We start from the raw sequence: 18203 nt of genomic DNA on the forward strand, positions 1-18203 counted from the left end.
CGAGAGACTGAAAAACAGCTTCTATCTCAAGGCCATCAGACTGTTAAACAGCCATCACTAACTCAGAGAGGCTTCTGCCTACATGCAGACTCAAATCATTGGCCACTTTAAGAAATTGATCACTAGTCTCTTTAAATAATGCCACTTTAATAATGTTTACATATCTTACATTACTCATCTCATATTTACATACTGTATCTTATACCATCTATTGCATCTTGCCTATGCCGCTCGGTCATCGCTCATCCATATATTTATATGTACATATTCTTATTCCATCCCTTTATATTTGTGTGTATTAGGTAGTTATTGTGGAATTGTTAGATTACTTGTTAGATATTACTGCACTCTCGGGAACTAGAAGCATAAGCATTTCGCTACACTCGCATTAACATCTGCTAACCATGTGTATGTGACCAATAACATTGGATTTGATTTAGCCTGAGCCACGGTACACCTGGCTATGACTGGTCACCCCATACAATAGCAATCAGTCGATATAATCAAGAACTATTATGGCTGTTCAGTTTTTTAGTCTTTTTCATGTTACTTTTCTCACTGTCTGATTCATATCGCGTGATTTCTGATGATAGTTCTCGATTATATCGACTGATTGGTTCTGTATGGGGTGGGCCCTTGACGTGAACGGGCAAAAGTAGAGAGTGAGGAGCGCCCTTCTCAAATCGAACAGGGGGAGACTTTGGGAATTGTCTTTCTGGGCTCGGCGTCAGTTACACTGCAGTACCGCCAGTCCCCTCGGTGTACATGGGATGGCGTGCTTTCCAACCGGAACCCTGGCCACTTGGGTTTTCACTCATGCTACACAGAAATGGCGGAGAATACTGTGACGGTCACTGTTGCTTACGGTAAAGTCAATCACTTTGCTTTGGATGTTGTAGCTTGTTTCATGTATATTAGCCCGTAAAACGAAGACAAAGAGATGGTACTGGTAGTCGGAGTCTACGGGCTAGCTAGCTACACACAGCAGGAGATGCTAGCTAGCCAGGTAGATGTCAGATACGTAGCTAGGTGCTTTTGAAATGCTGGTGTATTTATGTACAATAGTCTTGCTTTAAATTGGATTGGATTGCACCAAAACAGTCTTTGGGAAACCAGATGTTAATGCCTCAGTTCACATGCTAAACGGAACTAGGAAACTCCGAATACACATTTCCGAATTTCGTAGTTCCGACTAGCATCTGAACGCGGAATCAATACTATTTTAATTGACTGTGTCGGTGGGTAGGCAGAACGGTTCGTCATTTATAACTGGCGAATTTGAGACAGAATATCTAAAGGGTCGTGTTATTAAAGTGCATTTCCAAACGCGGGTCTGTTGTAGACTTCCTCTCTGCGTAACGTTACCGGGGTCAAGTCCCCCGCGGGTTATTCCTTGTTTGTCCACATATGGCACACGTGCACGACTTTTCATTTGGACGTCAACAGAGAGGAAGTGGGTCTACAACAGACCCACGTTTGGAAATGCAGTTTTATAATATGATCCTTTAGATATTTTGTCTCAACTGCCCCCGGCCATAATGACAAAACCGTCCTGCCCACTGGCACAGTAAATTGAAATGGAATTGTATTTAACATCTGGCTTCTTGTGGACAGTTTTTGTGCAAACCAATACAATTGAAAGCAACGCTAGTGTGTGTTGCTAAAAGCACCTATCAGATACTGAGATGGCTAGCTAGCTCATGTCTCGGATGTAGCAACTATATAAAAGTACTCTGCGTCTAATTCACCCCCATGCAGGTTCTACGAAGCACAGCATCACGGTAACTGGGCTGGACGGGAACGAACCGATACTGAAGGACCTTTCTGATGCTCTCGTTCAGGTTACCGGGGTCCCGATGCCTGCACAGAAGCTCATCTTTAAAGGTAGAGTAACAAATCAAAATGTTATGTCACATGCTTGGCAAACAACAGGTGTAGACTAACATTGAAATAAATGCTTACTAACGGGTCCTTCCCAACAATGCACAGAGAAAAATGAGAAATAATGAGATGAGGAATAAATGCACAATGAGTAACAATAATTTGGCTATATACACAGAGTACTAGTACTGAGTCAAGAGGTAATAACATGGCTATATACACAGAGTACTAGTACTGAGTCAAGAGGTAATAACATGGTTATATACACAGCGTACTAGTACTGAGTCAATGTGCAGGGGTACGAGGTAATAACATGGTTATATACACAGCGTACTAGTACTGAGTCATAGTAGAGAGAATTATTTATTTCAGCTTTTATTTCTTTCATCACATTCCCAGTGGATCAGATGTTTACATACACTCAATTAGTACTTGGTAGCATTGCCTTTAAATTGTTTAATTTGGGTCAAACGTTTTGGGTAGCCTTCCACAAGCTTCCCACAATAAGTTGGGTGAAATTTGGCCCATTCCTCCTGACAGAGCTGGTGTAACGGTCAGGTTTGTAGGCCTCCTTGCTCGCACACGCTTTTTCAGTTCTGCCCACAAATTCTCTATGGGATTGAGGTCAGTGCTTTGTGATGGCTACTCAAATACCTTGACTTTGTTGTCCTTAAGCCATTTTGCCACAACTGTGGAAGTATGCTTGGGGTCATTGTCCATTTGGAAGACCCATTTGCGACCAAGCTTTAACTTCCTGACTGATGTCTTGAGATGTTGCTTCAATATATCCACATAATTGTCCTCCCTCATGATACCATCTATTTTGTGATGTGCACCAGTCCCTCCTGCAGCAAAGCACCCCCACAACATGATGCTGCCACCCCCGTGCTTCACAGTTGGGATGGTGTTCTTCGGCTTGCAAACCTCCCCCTTTTTCCTCCAAACATAACGATGGTCATTATGGCCAAACAGTTCTATTTTTGTTTCATCAGACCAGAGGACATTTCTCCAAAAAGTATGATCTTTGTTCCCATGTCCAGTTGCAAACTGTAGTCTGGCTTTTTTATGGCGGTTTTGGAGCAGTGGCTTCTTCCTTTCTGAGCGGCGTTTCAGGTTATGTTGATATAGGACTCGTTTTACTGTGGATATAGATACTTTGTACCTGTTTCCTCCAGCATCTTCACAAGGTCCTTTGCTGTTGTTCTGGGATTGATTTGCACTTTTCGCACCAAAGTACGTTCATCTCTAGGAAACAGAACGCGTCTCCTTCCTGAGCGGTATGACGGCTGCGTGGTCCCATGGGATTTATACTTGTGTAACTATTGTTTATACAGATGAACGTGGTACTTTCAGGTATTTGGAAATTGCTCCCAAGGATGAGCCAGACTTGTGGAGGTATACAATTTTGGGCTGATTTCTTTTGATTTTCCCATGATGTCAAGCAAAGAGGCACTGAGTTTGAAGGTAGGCCTTGAAATACATCCACAGGTACACCTCCAATTGACTCAAATTATGTCAATTATCCTATCAGAAGCTTCTAAAGCCATGACATAATTTTGTTGAATTTTCCAATCTGTTTAAAGACAGTCAACTTAGTGTATGTAAACTTCTGACTCACTACAATTGTGATACAGTGAATTATAAGTGAAATAATCTGTTTGTAAACAATTGTTGGAAAAATTACTTGTCATGCACAAAGTAGATGTCCTAACTGACTTGCCAAAACTATAGTTTGTTAACAAGAAATTTGTGGAGTGGTTGAAAAACGAGATTTAATGACTCCAACCTAAGTATATGTAAACTTCTGACTTCAACTGTACATATGAGATGAGTAATTCGTGATTTGTAAACATTATATAAAGTGCCATTATTAAAGTGACTAGTGTCCATTTATTAAATTGGAAATTGATATCAAGTCTGTAGGTAGGCAGCAGCCTCTCTGTGCTAGTGATGGCTGTTTAACAATCTGATGGCCTTGAGGTAGAAGCTGTTTTTCAATCTCTGTCCCAGCTCTGATGCACCTGTACCTGCCTCACCTTCTGGATGATAGCGGGATGAACTGGCAGTGGCTCGGGTGGTTATTGTCCTTGATGATCTTTATGGCCTTCCTGTGACATCGGGTGTTGTAGGTGTATTGGAGGGCAGGTAGTTTTCCCCCAATGATGCGTTGGGCAGACCGCACCACCCTCTGGAGAGCCCTGCGGTTGTGGGCTGTGCAGTTGCCGTACCAAGCGGTGATACAGCCCGACAGGATGCTCTCAATTGTACATCTGTAAAAGTTAATGAGGGTTTTCGGTGACAAGCCACATTTCTTCAGCCTCCTGAGGTTGAAGAGGCGTTGTTGCACCTTCTTCATCACGCTGTCTGTGTGGGTGGACCAATTCAGTTTGTCGATGATATGTACACCAAGGAACTTAAGGCTTTCCACCTTCTCCACTGCTGTCCCGTTGATGTGGATAGGGGGATGCTCTCTTTGCTGTTTCCTGAAGTCCAGGATCATCTCTTTTATTTTGCTGACATTGAGTGAGGGGTTATTTTCCTGACCCCACACTCCGAGGGCCCTCACCTCCTCCCTGTAGGCCGTCTCGTCGTTGTTGGTAATGTTTGTCGTCTGCAAACTTGATAATTGAGTTGGAGGCGTGCATGGCCACGCAGTTGTGGGTGAACAAGGAGTACAGGAGAGGGCTGAAAACGCACTCTTGTGGGGCCCCAGTGTTGAGGATCAGCGGAGTGGAGATGTTGTTACCTACCCTCACCACCTGGGGGCGGCCCGTCAGGAAGTCCAGGACCCAGTTGCACAGGGCAGGGTCGAGACTCAGGGTCTCAAGCCTAATGATGAGTTTGGAGGGTACTATGGTGTTGAATGCTGAGCTGTAGTCAATGAACAGCATTCTTACATAGGTATTCCTCTTGTCCAGATGGGATTGTGCAGTGTGATGGTGATTGCGTCATCTGTGGACCTATTGGGGCGGAATTGGAGTGGGTCTAGGATAACAGGTAGGGTGGAAGTAATCTGATTCTTGACTAGTCTCTCAAAGCACTTCATGATGACAGAAGTGAGTGCTACGGGGCGATAGTAATTTAGTTCAGTTACATTGGCCTTATTGGGTATAGGAACAATGGTGGCTATCTTGAAGCGTGTGGGGACTGAACTAACTAAAGCAGACTGTGATAGGGATTGATTGAATATGTCCGTAAACACACCAGCCAGCTGGTCTGCGCATGCTCCGAGGACGCGGCTAGGAATGCCGTCTTGGCCGCCAGCCTTGCGAGGGTTAACACGTTTAAATGTTTTACTCACGTCGGCCACGGAGAAGGAGAGCCCTCTGTCTTTGGTAGCGGGCCATGTCGGTGGCACTGTATTGTCCTCAAAGCGCGCAAAGAAGTTGTTTAGTTTGTCTGGGAGCAAGACGTTGATGTTCGCAAATGGGCTGGTTTTCTTTTTGTAATCCGTGATTGTCTGTAGACCCTGCCACATACGTCTCATGTTTGAGACGTTGAATTGCAACTCCACTTTCTCTATACTGACGCTTTGCTTGTTTGATTGCCTTGAGGAGGGAATAACTACACTGTTTGTATTCGGTCATGTTTCTGGTTGCTTTGCCATGATTAAATGCGGTGGTACGTGCTTTCAGTTTTGCGCAAATGCTGCCATCTATCCACGGTTTCTGGTTAGGGAAGGTTATAATAGTAACAGTAACAACATCTCCTATAAACTTCCTTATAAACTCACTCACCGAATAAGCGTATAGGTCGATGTTGTTCTCTGAGACTGACTGGAACATATCCCAGTCCACGTGATCAAAGCAATCTTGAAGCGTGGAATCCGATTGGTCGGACCAGCGTTGAACAGACCTGAGCACAGGCGTTTCCTGTTTTAGTTTCTGTCTATAGGCTGGGAGCAACAAAATGGAGTCATGGTCAGATTTGCCAAAAGGAGGGCGGTGGAGGGCCTTGTATGCGTTGTTAGAGTAGCAGTAGTAGAGTGTGTTGCTCGCCCGTGTACTGCAATCGATATGCTGATAGAATTTAGGTAGCCTTGTTCTCAGATTTAGCTTTTTTTAAATCCCCAGTTACAATAAATGCAGCCTCAGGATATATGGTTTCCATTTTGCATGAAGTCCAGTGAAGTTCCTTGATGGCCGTCTTGGTATCTGCTTGCGGGTGGATATACACGGCTGTAACGATAGCCAAGGAGAGTTCTCTTGGGAGATAATGCGGTCGGCATTTGCTTGTGAGGAATTCTAGGTTAGGTGACCAAAAGGACTTTAGTTCTGGTATGTTGTTACAATTACACCATGAGTCGTTAATCATGAAACCTACACCCTCGCCCTTCTTACCAAAGAGATGTTTGTTCCTGTCGGCGCGATGCACTGAAAATCCCGTTGGCTGTACAGACTCCGACAGCATGTCCCCAGCTAGCCATGTCTCCGTGAAACAGAGTATGTTACAATCCCGGATATCTCTTTAGAAAGCAACTCTTGCCCTAATTTCGTCAACTTTGTTAACTAGGGACTGGACATTAGCGAGTAATACACTCGGAAGCGGTGGGTGCTGTGCGCGCATCCGAAGCCTCACTAGAAGACCGCTCCGGCTCCCTCTCGTCCGACGGTGTTGTTTTGGGCTGGAATCAGATCAAAGGCTTTTGGAAAGTCGTATTCCTGGTCGTAGTGATGATAAGTTGATGTCTCTCTGATATCCAATAGTTCTTCCCGGCTGTATGTAATAACACTTAAGGTTTTCTGGACTAACAATGTAAGAAATAATATATATATAAAAAATACTGCACAGTTTCCTAAGGACTTGAAGCGAAGCTGCCATCTCTATCGGCGGTGTCATGCTGGTAGAAATTAGGTAAGACTGATCTCAGTTTCCCTGCATTAAAGTCCCCGGCCACTAGGAGTGCCACCTATGGATGTGAATTTTCTTGTTTACTTGGCCTTATACAGCTCGTTGAGTGCAGTCTTAGTGCCAGCATCGGTTTGTCGTGGTACATAGACAGCTATGAAAAATGTAGATGAAAACTCTCTTAGTAAATAGTGTGGTCTGCAGCTTATCATGAGGTATTCTGACTCAGGCGAGCAGAACCTCAAAACTTCCTTAACATTAGAGATTGCGCCCCAGCTGTTGTTAACAAAGAGACAGCCACCTCCCCCTTAGCCTTCCCAGAAGCCTCAGGGAGGCCGCTCGTTTGCCTCGCTTGCGCGTTCTCTTTCCCGAGGATTAGGGCCTGGTCTGGTATGAGCAGTACATCCACAGCTGCCGACTCATTGAAGTAGAAATCTTCATCCAAATCTAGGTTAGCGTCCTCTCTCTCGCTTTGCGTTCCTGGCAGATAGGGTCCTAACCGCTGTTCTGATGCCCAGAAGCTGTTTTCAGTCATAAGAAACGATGATGGAAAAATTATGTACAAAAAAAAAAGTTAAGACCAGCATAAAAAAACCCACAGAAAATAGCAGAATCCACCGCAGCTTCACCTGTTAAAGGTGTAATAAGTCAAGTCCATTGTTAGACCGTTTTCAATGGAGTTGGCAACAGACAGACTGGCAGCCAGACTATTACCACAGCCTCTGCCAAGAGGACTGGACTGTATGGCACAGGTTGTACTATATTGCACTCACCTCTAACCACAGGGTAGCTGGTTCAAGCCCCAGCATGATACCTCTGCTGTCCTGGTCTTTCAGGGAAGTCACTGAAGGAGATGGAGGAGAGTCTGTCCAGCTTTGGAATCAAACAGGGATGTAAACTCATGATGATTGGGAAGAGGGTAAGACTAGTTCACTCATTTGTTTTTATCATTCGTTCCTAAAATGGTTTGAATACAGACCTGTGTGTTGTCTCCTCTCAGAACAGCCCAGAGGAGGAGTCCGAGCTGAAGAAGTTGAAGGACATTGAGAAGTCAGTAGAACAGACGGCTAAGAAACTGGAGAAGGTGGATGGAGAGCTGGCAGGCCTGAAGAATGTATGATACTTTATATCTATTATATACATTGCCTTCAGCTTTTCCACATTTTTGTTGTTACAGACTGAAGTTAAAATTCATTTACGTAAGATTTAGTGCCACTGATCTACACGCAATACCCCATGGCAAAGTGACATTTAGTTTGTAGAATATTTTTTTTATTGATTAAACATTTTAAAGCTGAAATGTCTTGAGTCAATAAGTATTCAAACCCCTTTGTTATGGCAAGTCTAAATAAGTTGAGGAGTTTTGAATGACTACCCCATCTCTGTACCCCACACATCTGTAGGCCGTCATTGTAAATAATAATTTGTTCTTAACTGACTTGCCGAGTTAAATAATGAAAATAAATAAAAGTTCCCTCAATCGATGTAGTGAATTTCAAGCACAAATTCAACCACAATGTCCAGGGAGGTTTTTCAGCGCCTTGCAAAGAAGGGCATCGATTGGTAGATGTGTAAAAATAAAAAAGCAGATATTTAATATCCCTTTGAACATGGTGAAGTTATTAACTACACTTTGGATGGTGTATCAATACACCCAGTCACTACTGTTAGGTTCTAATTCTCAGAGTAAAAACTCACCGGACATTATGAAAGCTTAACCAAGTTTATTTTCCCCAGAGGATCCGTACAGCTGCATTAGACAAAAACATGTTTCCAAATCAAATCAAATTTATTCATAAAGCCCTTCTTACATCAGCTGATGTCACAAAGTGCTGTACAGAAACCCAGACTAAAACCCCAAACAGCAAGCAATGCAGGTGTAGAAGCACGGTGGCTAGGAAAAACTCCCTAGAAAGGCCTGTTGTTTCCACCACCAAAAGTATATACAGTGGGGAGAACAAATATTTGATACACTGCCGATTTTGCAGGTTTTCCTACTTACAAAGCATGTAGAGGACTGTGATTTTTATCATAGGTACACTTCAACTGTGAGAGACTGAATCTAAAAAAGAAAATCCAGAAAATCACATCCAATTTAGGCACTCCTCCTTCTCTCCAATCTGTACATCTATTATGGTTCAACAGGAAGAGGAAGTGATGGGGTAATAAACCATCGTTTCTCCCTTAAGGAGATCTGACCTGACCTCAACCCCCTTGATGCCTAATCCAAAGATCTCCACCCGTATCCCCCAACACATTCCACCGCCATCTGGCTCCTATAGATAACCATTAACTTCTGATGTAAAAACCAGTCTCCATCACTCCTCAGATACTATACTTCTGAGTATACTGTGTTCCAAGTTTAACCCAGAATCTAACACTACAAAGATACAGGCGTCCATCCTAACTCAGTGGCTGGAGAGGAAGGAAACCGATCAGGGATTTCACCATGAGGCCAATGGTGACCTTAACGCAGTTACAGAGTTTAATGGCTGTGATAGGAGAAAACTGAGGATGGATCAACAACATTATAACCTAATTAACAATATTAACCTAATTGACAGAGTGAAAAGAAGGATATTCCACACATTCATCCTGTTTGCAACAAGGCACTAAAGTACTAGGCCATGGTAGACATTCACCTTTCAGCAGGACAATAACCTACAACACAAAGCCAAATCTACACTGGAGTTGCTTACCAAGACAACATTGAATGTTCCTGAGTGGCCTGGTTATAGTTTTGACATAAATCAGCTATTAAAACTTTGGCAAGACTTGAATGATCAGCAATCAACTTGACAGAGCTTGAAGAATTTAAAGATGAATGGGCAAATATTGTAAAATCCAGGTGTGCAAAGCTCTTAGAGACGTACCCAGAAAGACTCACAGCTGCAATCACTGCCAAAAGGTGATTCTACAAAGTAAATGAGATATTTTTGTCTTTCATTTTGAATAGATTTGTAAAAATGTCTAAAAACATGTTTTCACTTTGTCATTATGGGGTATTATGTGTAGGGAAAAAGATTGAATCCTTTCAGGCTGTAACACAACATGTGGAATACGTCTGAGAATACTTTCTGGAGGCTCTGTACATGTCAATATAAACTAGGCCTGTGATGATACTAGTACAGGAAGAACACAACTCTTTACATGTAAAATATTATGTGCTATATCTTAGAAAATAAATACATGTGACTCTGATGATGTTTCCTAAACAAGTTAAATCCGCTTCGTGTTTTGTGTCCTTGCCACAATACTAAGGAGTATCGCAGTACTGGTATGGTCCTGGTTCTACCTTGGCATCCTTCCCAAACTGAGACCCAGCAGTAGTTGTTAGCACAGATAATGCCCAGAGAGAGTGAAGCAAGAGGCTGCACTTGTCAGCACCCACACAGTATCTACACATTACATGGACACAGGAGTTAGCTTTTCTTTGCACTTTCCTGTTACTGCTGTTCTATAGGGGTTCCTAGCTAAAGACCTGCAGGCTGAGGCGCTGGGGAGATTGGACCAAAGAGTGAAGGTGGCATCTGAACAGTTCATGAAGATTCTAGAGCAGGTGGACTCTATGGTAACACAGCCCTAACCCTCCTACACTTAGTACTGGTCCCCTTAACCCTCCTACACTTAGTACTGGTCCCCCTAACCCTCCTACACTTAGTACTGGTCCCCTTAACCCTCCTACACTTAGTACTGGTCCCCCTAACCCTCCTACACTTAGTACTGGTCCCCTTAACCCTCCTACACTTAGTACTGGTCCCCTTAACCCTCCTACACTTAGTACTGGTCCCCTTAACCCTCCTACACTTAGTACTGGTCCCCTTAACCCTACTACACTTAGTACTGGTCCCCTTAACCCTCCTACACTTAGTACTGGTCCCCCTAACCCTCCTACACTTAGTACTGGTCCCCTTAACCCTCCTACACTTAGTACTGGTCCCCTTAACCCTCCTACACTTAGTACTGGTCCCCTTAACCCTCCTACACTTAGTACTGGTCCCCCTAACCCTCCTACACTTAGTACTGGTCCCCTTAACCCTCCTACACTTAGTACTGGTCCCCCTAACCCTCCTACACTTAGTACTGGTCCCCCTAACCCTCCTACACTTAGTACTGGTCCCCTTAACCCTCCTACACTTAGTACTGGTCCCCCTAACCCTCCTACACTTAGTACTGGTCCCCCTAACCCTCCTACACTTAGTACTGGTCCCCCTAACCCTCCTACACTTAGTACTGGTCCCCCTAACCCTCCTACACTTAGTACTGGTCCCCTTAACCCTCCTACACTTAGTACTGGTCCCCTTAACCCTCCTACACTTAGTACTGGTCCCCTTAACCCTCCTACACTTAGTACTGGTCCCCTTAACCCTCCTACACTTAGTACTGGTCCCCCTAACCCTCCTACACTTAGTACTGGTCCCCTTAACCCTCCTACACTTAGTACAGGTCCCCCTAACCCTCCTACACTTAGTACTGGTCCCCTTAACCCTCCTACACTTAGTACTGGTCCCCCTAACCCTCCTACACTTAGTACTGGTCCCCCTAACCCTCCTACACTTAGTACTGGTCCCCTTAACCCTCCAACACTTAGTACTGGTCCCCCTAACCCTCCTACACTTAGTACTGGTCCCCTTAACCCTCCTACACTTAGTACTGGTCCCCCTAACCCTCCTACACTTAGTACTGGTCCCCCTAACCCTCCTACACTTAGTACTGGTCCCCCTAACCCTCCTACACTTAGTACTGGTCCCCTTAACCCTCCTACACTTAGTACTGGTCCCCTTAACCCTCCTACACTTAGTACTGGTCCCCCTAACCCTCCTACACTTAGTACAGGTCCCCCTAACCCTCCTACACTTAGTACTGGTCCCCTTAACCCTCCTACACTTAGTACTGGTCCCCTTAACCCTCCTACACTTAGTACTGGTCCCCTTAACCCTCCTACACTTAGTACTGGTCCCCCTAACCCTCCTACACTTAGTACTGGTCCCCCTAACCCTCCTACACTTAGTACTGGTCCCCCTAACCCTCCTACACTTAGTACTGGTCCCCCTAACCCTCCTACACTTAGTACTGGTCCCCTTAACCCTCCTACACTTAGTACTGGTCCCCTTAACCCTCCTACACTTAGTACTGGTCCCCCTAACCCTCCTACACTTAGTACTGGTCCCCTTAACCCTCCTACACTTAGTACTGGTCCCCCTAACCCTCCTACACTTAGTACTGGTCCCCTTAACCCTCCTACACTTAGTACTGGTCCCCCTAACCCTCCTACACTTAGTACTGGTCCCCTTAACCCTCCTACACTTAGTACTGGTCCCCCTAACCCTCCTACACTTAGTACTGGTCCCCTTAACCCTCCTACACTTAGTACTGGTCCCCTTAACCCTCCTACACTTAGTACTGGTCCCCTTAACCCTCCTACACTTAGTACTGGTCCCCTTAACCCTACTACACTTAGTACTGGTCCCCTTAACCCTCCTACACTTAGTACTGGTCCCCCTAACCCTCCTACACTTAGTACTGGTCCCCTTAACCCTCCTACACTTAGTACTGGTCCCCTTAACCCTCCTACACTTAGTACTGGTCCCCTTAACCCTCCTACACGTAGTACTGGTCCCCTTAACCCTCCTACACGTAGTACTGGTCCCCCTAACCCTCCTACACTTAGTACTGGTCCCCTTAACCCTCCTACACTTAGTACTGGTCCCCTTAACCCTCCTACACTTAGTACTGGTCCCCTTAACCCTCCTACACTTAGTACTGGTCCCCTTAACCCTCCTACACTTAGTACTGGTCCCCTTAACCCTCCTACACGTAGTACTGGTCCCCCTAACCCTCCTACACGTAGTACTGGTCCCCCTAACCCTCCTACACTTAGTACTGGTCCCCTTAACCCTCCTACACGTAGTACTGGTCCCCCTAACCCTCCTACACGTAGTACTGGTCCCCCTAACCCTCCTACACTTAGTACTGGTCCCCCTAACCCTCCTACACTTAGTACTGGTCCCCCTAACCCTCCTACACTTAGTACTGGTCCCCCTAACCCTCCTACACTTAGTACTGGTCCCCCTAACCCTCCTACAGTAATTTAGGCCTGCTCCTAAAGCAGGTGGACTCTGTGGTAACACAACCTTATTAACAAACACACGTAGTTCTAGTCAGGTGGACTGGTAACACAGATTTGTTGAGTAGAGAATCGCTAGCTGCGTGTCTTATCACAGCTTACTTTGTAAACACTAAAACAACTATGTCATGTTAACAGACTTTACCAGAGAACTTTGGTGACTGTCGGATGAAGAAAAAGGGCCTAGTAAAAACAGTTCAGGTGAGTCTGTTTCATTTCTGATCAACTCTCAATGAGTGATCAAGTAGGTCCTTATTCCACTTGAGTAATATAAACCATGCTGTTAGTAAGTGGTTACTAGTTATTACAGGGTTACTACGATGGTCTAAGAATATCCACTATCTCCTCCTGTTCCTCCTCCAGGGATTCCTGGCTCAGTGTGACAAGATAGAAGCAGGGATTAACTGTCTCCTCCTGTTCCTCCTCCAGGGATTCCTGGCTCAGTGTGACAAGATAGAAGCAGGGATTTTAGACCACTTGGCTAAGATCCAGTCTAAGAACCTGGCCCTGGCAGATTCTTAGATCTACTAGTTGACAGAGATCTACTGGGTCACCATCTGGGATCTGCCATCATGTCCATCCCTCTGCTGCTCCACATCTCTCCATCTGCCCTGGTCTCCACTGGGTCACCATCTGGGATCTGGGGAAATCCATTTGATTTCAATGACCTTTTGACAGCATCCCTTTCGATTTGAACAAAACCTTCCATACGTATTTGCCCATTTTAGAAGTGGTCAGAAAGTGACTTTCGGGACCTGAATGCCAAAACATCGAAGACATAAAGGTGCTCAAAAGTTGACCTATTAGAATGTATGACACCCATTCTGTATTCAAGAGCACGTTGTGTCTCAGCCGATGGCGGCCACAACACAACCTCAGATGATGTGAAATAGGGTCTAAGCTACAACATGTGAATATGAAAAAGAGTTTACACTTTGTTAGATCATTTATGTTAAAGCTTAAATATTGTCCACATTTTTATTCAAACATATTTTTTTCAAGAAATGATTAAATGGTATGACGACCCTGTTGTTTGTAAGCTTTTAAACTATATCGATCTCAACCATAAATATTTTTAATTGAAATGGCTCTCGGGGTATGGTGGGGTATGATGGGGTATGGTGGGGTATGATGGGGTATGGTGGGGTATGATGGGGTATGGTGGGGTCTTTTTAATTGAAATGGCTGTCTCGTGGTATGGTGGGGTATGATGGGGTATGGTGGGGTATGATGGGGTATGGTGGGGTATGGTGGGGTATGGTGGGGTATGATGGGGTATGGTGGGGTATGATGGGGTATGGTGGGGTCTGGTGGGGTATGCAAAATGGGGAAACTTTGAGGACCTTTATCTCCTGAATGTTTTGGCATTCAGGTCCCAAAAGTCACTTCCTGTCCTCTTCTTCCATGGGCAAACAGAGATGGAACGTTGTGTTTAAATCAAAAGGGATGCTGTCAAAAAGTGATTGAATTCAAATGGATTTCCTCGTCTACTAAATCAACATATCCCTTCCCTCTCTCTCTGCTGTGACTCTGCCCTGGTCCTATGTTGCTCTTTGAGCAACACTACTGTCTTCAGTCATCATCGCTCTCCAGGCCTGGAGCCGCTCTAGGACACCTCTAGTGGAGTCATCAGCTCTAGGACACCTCTAATGGAGTCATCAGCTCTAGGACACCTCTAATGGAGTCATCAGCTCTAGGACACCTCTAGTGGAGTCATCAGCTCTAGGACACCTCTAGTGGAGTCATCAGCTCTAGGACACCTCTAATGGAGTCATCAGCTCTAGGACACCTCTAGTGGAGTCATCAGCTCTAGGTCACCTCTAGTGGAGTCATCAGCTCTAGGACACCTCTAGTGGAGTCATCATCGCTCTCCAGGCCTGGAGCCGCTCTAGGACACCTCTAGTGGAGTCATCAGCTCTAGGACACCTCTAGTGGAGTCATCAGCTCTAGGACACCTCTAGTGGAGTCATCAGCTTTAGGTCACCTCTAGTGGAGTCATCAGCTCTAGGACACCTCTAGTGGAGTCATCAGCTCTAGGACACCTCTAATGGAGTCATCAGCTCTAGGACACCTCTAGTGGAGTCATCAGCTCTAGGACACCTCTAGTGGAGTCATCAGCTCTAGAGCTCTGGAGTCATCATTTCTCTCCAGGCCTGGAGCCGCTCTAGGACACCTCTAGTGGAGTCATCAGCTCTAGGACACCTCTAGTGGAGTCATCAGCTCTAGGACACCTCTAGTGGAGTCATCAGCTCTAGGACACCTCTAGTGGAGTCATCAGCTCTAGGACACCTCTAGTGGAGTCATCATTTCTCTCCAGGCCTGGAGCCGCTCTAGGACACCTCTAGTGGAGTCATCAGCTCTAGGACACCTCTAGTGGAGTCATCAGCTCTAGGACACCTCTAGTGGAGTCATCAGCTCTAGGACACCTCTAGTGGAGTCATCAGCTCTAGGTCACCTCTAGTGGAGTCATCAGCTCTAGGTCACCTCTAGTGGAGTCATCAGCTCTAGGACACCTCTAGTGGAGTCATCATCGCTCTCCAGGCCTGGAGCCGCTCTAGGACACCTCTAGTGGAGTCATCAGCTCTAGGACACCTCTAGTGGAGTCATCAGCTCTAGGACACCTCTAGTGGAGTCATCAGCTCTAGGACACCTCTAGTGGAGTCATCAGCTCTAGGTCACCTCTAGTGGAGTCATCAGCTCTAGGTCACCTCTAGTGGAGTCATCAGCTCTAGGACACCTCTAGTGGAGTCATCAGCTCTAGGACACCTCTAGTGGAGTCATCAGCTCTAGGTCACCTCTAGTGGAGTCATCAGCTCTAGGACACCTCTAATGGAGTCATCAGCTCTAGGACACCTCTAGTGGAGTCATCAGCTCTAGAGCGCTGGAGTCATCATTTCTCTCCAGGCCTGGAGCCGCTCTAGGACACCTCTAGTGGAGTCATCAGCTCTAGGACACCTCTAGTGGAGTCATCAGCTCTAGGTCACCTCTAGTGGAGTCATCAGCTCTAGGACACCTCTAGTGGAGTCATCAGCTCTAGGACACCTCTAATGGAGTCATCAGCTCTAGGACACCTCTAGTGGAGTCATCAGCTCTAGGACACCTCTAGTGGAGTCATCAGCTCTAGAGCTCTGGAGTCATCATTTCTCTCCAGGCCTGGAGCCGCTCTAGGACACCTCTAGTGGAGTCATCAGCGCTAGGACACCTCTAGTGGAGTCATCAGCTCTAGGACACCTCTAGTGGAGTCATCAGCTCTAGGACACCTCTAGTGGAGTCATCAGCTCTAGGACACCTCTAGTGGAGTCATCAGCTCTAGGACACCTCTAGTGGAGTCATCAGCTCTAGGACACCTCTAGTGGAGTCATCATTTCTCTCCAGGCCTGGAGCCGCTCTAGGACACCTCTAGTGGAGTCATCAGCTCTAGGACACCTCTAGTGGAGTCATCAGCTCTAGGACACCTCTAGTGGAGTCATCAGCTCTAGGACACCTCTAGTGGAGTCATCATTTCTCTCCAGGCCTGGAGCCGCTCTAGGACACCTCTAGTGGAGTCATCAGCTCTAGGACACCTCTAGTGGAGTCATCAGCGCTAGGACACCTCTAGTGGAGTCATCAGCGCTAGGACACCTCTAGTGGAGTCATCAGCTCTAGGACACCTCTAGTGGAGTCATCAGCACTAGGACACCTCTAGTGGAGTCATCAGCACTAGGACACCTCTAGTGGAGTCATCAGCGCTAGGACACCTCTAGTGGAGTCATCAGCTCTAGGACACCTCTAGTGGAGTCATCGCTCTCCAGGCCTGGAGCCGCTCTAGGACACCTCTAGTGGAGTCATCAGCTCTAGGACACCTCTAGTGGAGTCATCAGCTCTAGGACACCTCTAGTGGAGTCATCAGCTCTAGGACACCTCTAGTGGAGTCATCATCGCTCTCCAGGCCTGGAGCCGCTCTAGGACACCTCTAGTGGAGTCATCAGCTCTAGGTCACCTCTAATGGAGTCATCAGCTCTAGGACACCTCTAGTGGAGTCATCAGCTCTAGGTCACCTCTAGTGGAGTCATCAGCTCTAGGACACCTCTAGTGGAGTCATCAGCTCTAGGACACCTCTAGTGGAGTCATCAGCTCTAGGTCACCTCTAGTGGAGTCATCAGCTCTAGGACACCTCTAGTGGAGTCATCAGCTCTAGGACACCTCTAGTGGAGTCATCGCTCTCCAGGCCTGGAGCCGCTCTAAGACACCTCTAGTGGAGTCATCATTTCTCCAGGCCTGGAGCCGCTCTAGGACACCTCTAGTGGAGTCATCAGCTCTAGGTCACCTCTAGTGGAGTCATCAGCTCTAGGTCACCTCTAGTGGAGTCATCAGCTCTAGGACACCTCTAATGGAGTCATCAGCTCTAGGACACCTCTAGTGGAGTCATCAGCTCTAGGACACCTCTAGTGGAGTCATCAGCTCTAGAGCTCTGGAGTCATCAGCTCTAGGACACCTCTAGTGGAGTCATCAGCTCTAGGACACCTCTAGTGGAGTCATCAGCTCTAGAGCTCTGGAGTCATCATTTCTCTCCAGGCCTGGAGCCGCTCTAGGACACCTCTAGTGGAACCCTATTCCAACGTAGTGCTCTAGTTCTGGACAGAGACCTATGTGGTAGCCCTATCAGGCCAATGCTAGGACACTTAATAAGGAAAAGTGACATTTATGAGTTGTTCTAATGTATTTATTTAGCATGGCAACATGCAGCAGAGTACCCTTGTAATGACTTCCGTGTGTGTGCTGGGGTAGAGAAGACATCACTGACTGTTGCAGCCTCTTAACAATGTCCCCTGCCTTTGGTCCTCAGGGACTTAAGAAAAGGTGCTGTGTATGTAGGATATTTTAACAAAGTAAAAGAACCAAAATGAAATAATCCTTCAGACTTTGAAAATGTGTGGTGTTTGCTGATACGTGTTGCAATTACGAAGAGATGGCTGATATTGAGTTGGTGATTGATTCTGTACTGCTTTCTAGTGACAGGATGTGATGTCACTAATGGTCAGTCTGACCAGTGACAGGATGTGATGTCACTAATGGTCAGTCTGGCCAGTGACAGGATGTGATGCTGACTGCCTAGTGGAACCATGTTATAGTGTGTCGTTTCAGATAAAAAGCTGTTGTGATTTAAACTGTGTCTGTCTGAACTGGCATCCTGTGACAATATAGTACACTAGCCCCCAGCACCCTGGTCAAAAGTAGTGCACTAGCCCCCAGCACCCTGGTCAAAAGTAGTGCACTAGCCCCCAGCACCCTGGTCAAAAGTAGTGCACTAGCCCCCAGCACCCTGGTCAAAAGTAGTGCACTAGCCCCCAGCACCCTGGTCAAAAGT

At 46.1% G+C, this 18203-nt stretch overlaps 1 protein-coding gene and 1 long non-coding RNA gene across 2 annotated transcripts; both read left to right on the top strand.

The window, feature by feature from the left end:
- Positions 1-712: 712 nt before the first annotated feature.
- On the top strand, positions 713-13885 carry bag1 (BCL2 associated athanogene 1). The gene is made up of 7 exons (XM_038984300.1): positions 713-866; positions 1759-1884; positions 7566-7648; positions 7730-7843; positions 10193-10300; positions 12995-13057; positions 13286-13885. Exons 1-7 carry the CDS (start codon positions 830-832, stop codon positions 13376-13378), a joined length of 624 nt encoding a protein of 207 aa, XP_038840228.1. The 5' UTR covers positions 713-829; the 3' UTR covers positions 13379-13885.
- Positions 13886-14275: 390 nt separating this feature from the next.
- Positions 14276-18003, top strand: LOC120038643. Its single transcript, XR_005475165.1, has 2 exons — positions 14276-14669; positions 14749-18003. It is a non-coding gene; the product is annotated as an uncharacterized LOC120038643 (long non-coding RNA).
- Positions 18004-18203: the final 200 nt, after the last annotated feature.

This window comes from Salvelinus namaycush, unplaced genomic scaffold (genome assembly GCF_016432855.1).
Source record: "Salvelinus namaycush isolate Seneca unplaced genomic scaffold, SaNama_1.0 Scaffold2280, whole genome shotgun sequence".
NCBI lineage: Eukaryota > Metazoa > Chordata > Actinopteri > Salmoniformes > Salmonidae > Salvelinus > Salvelinus namaycush.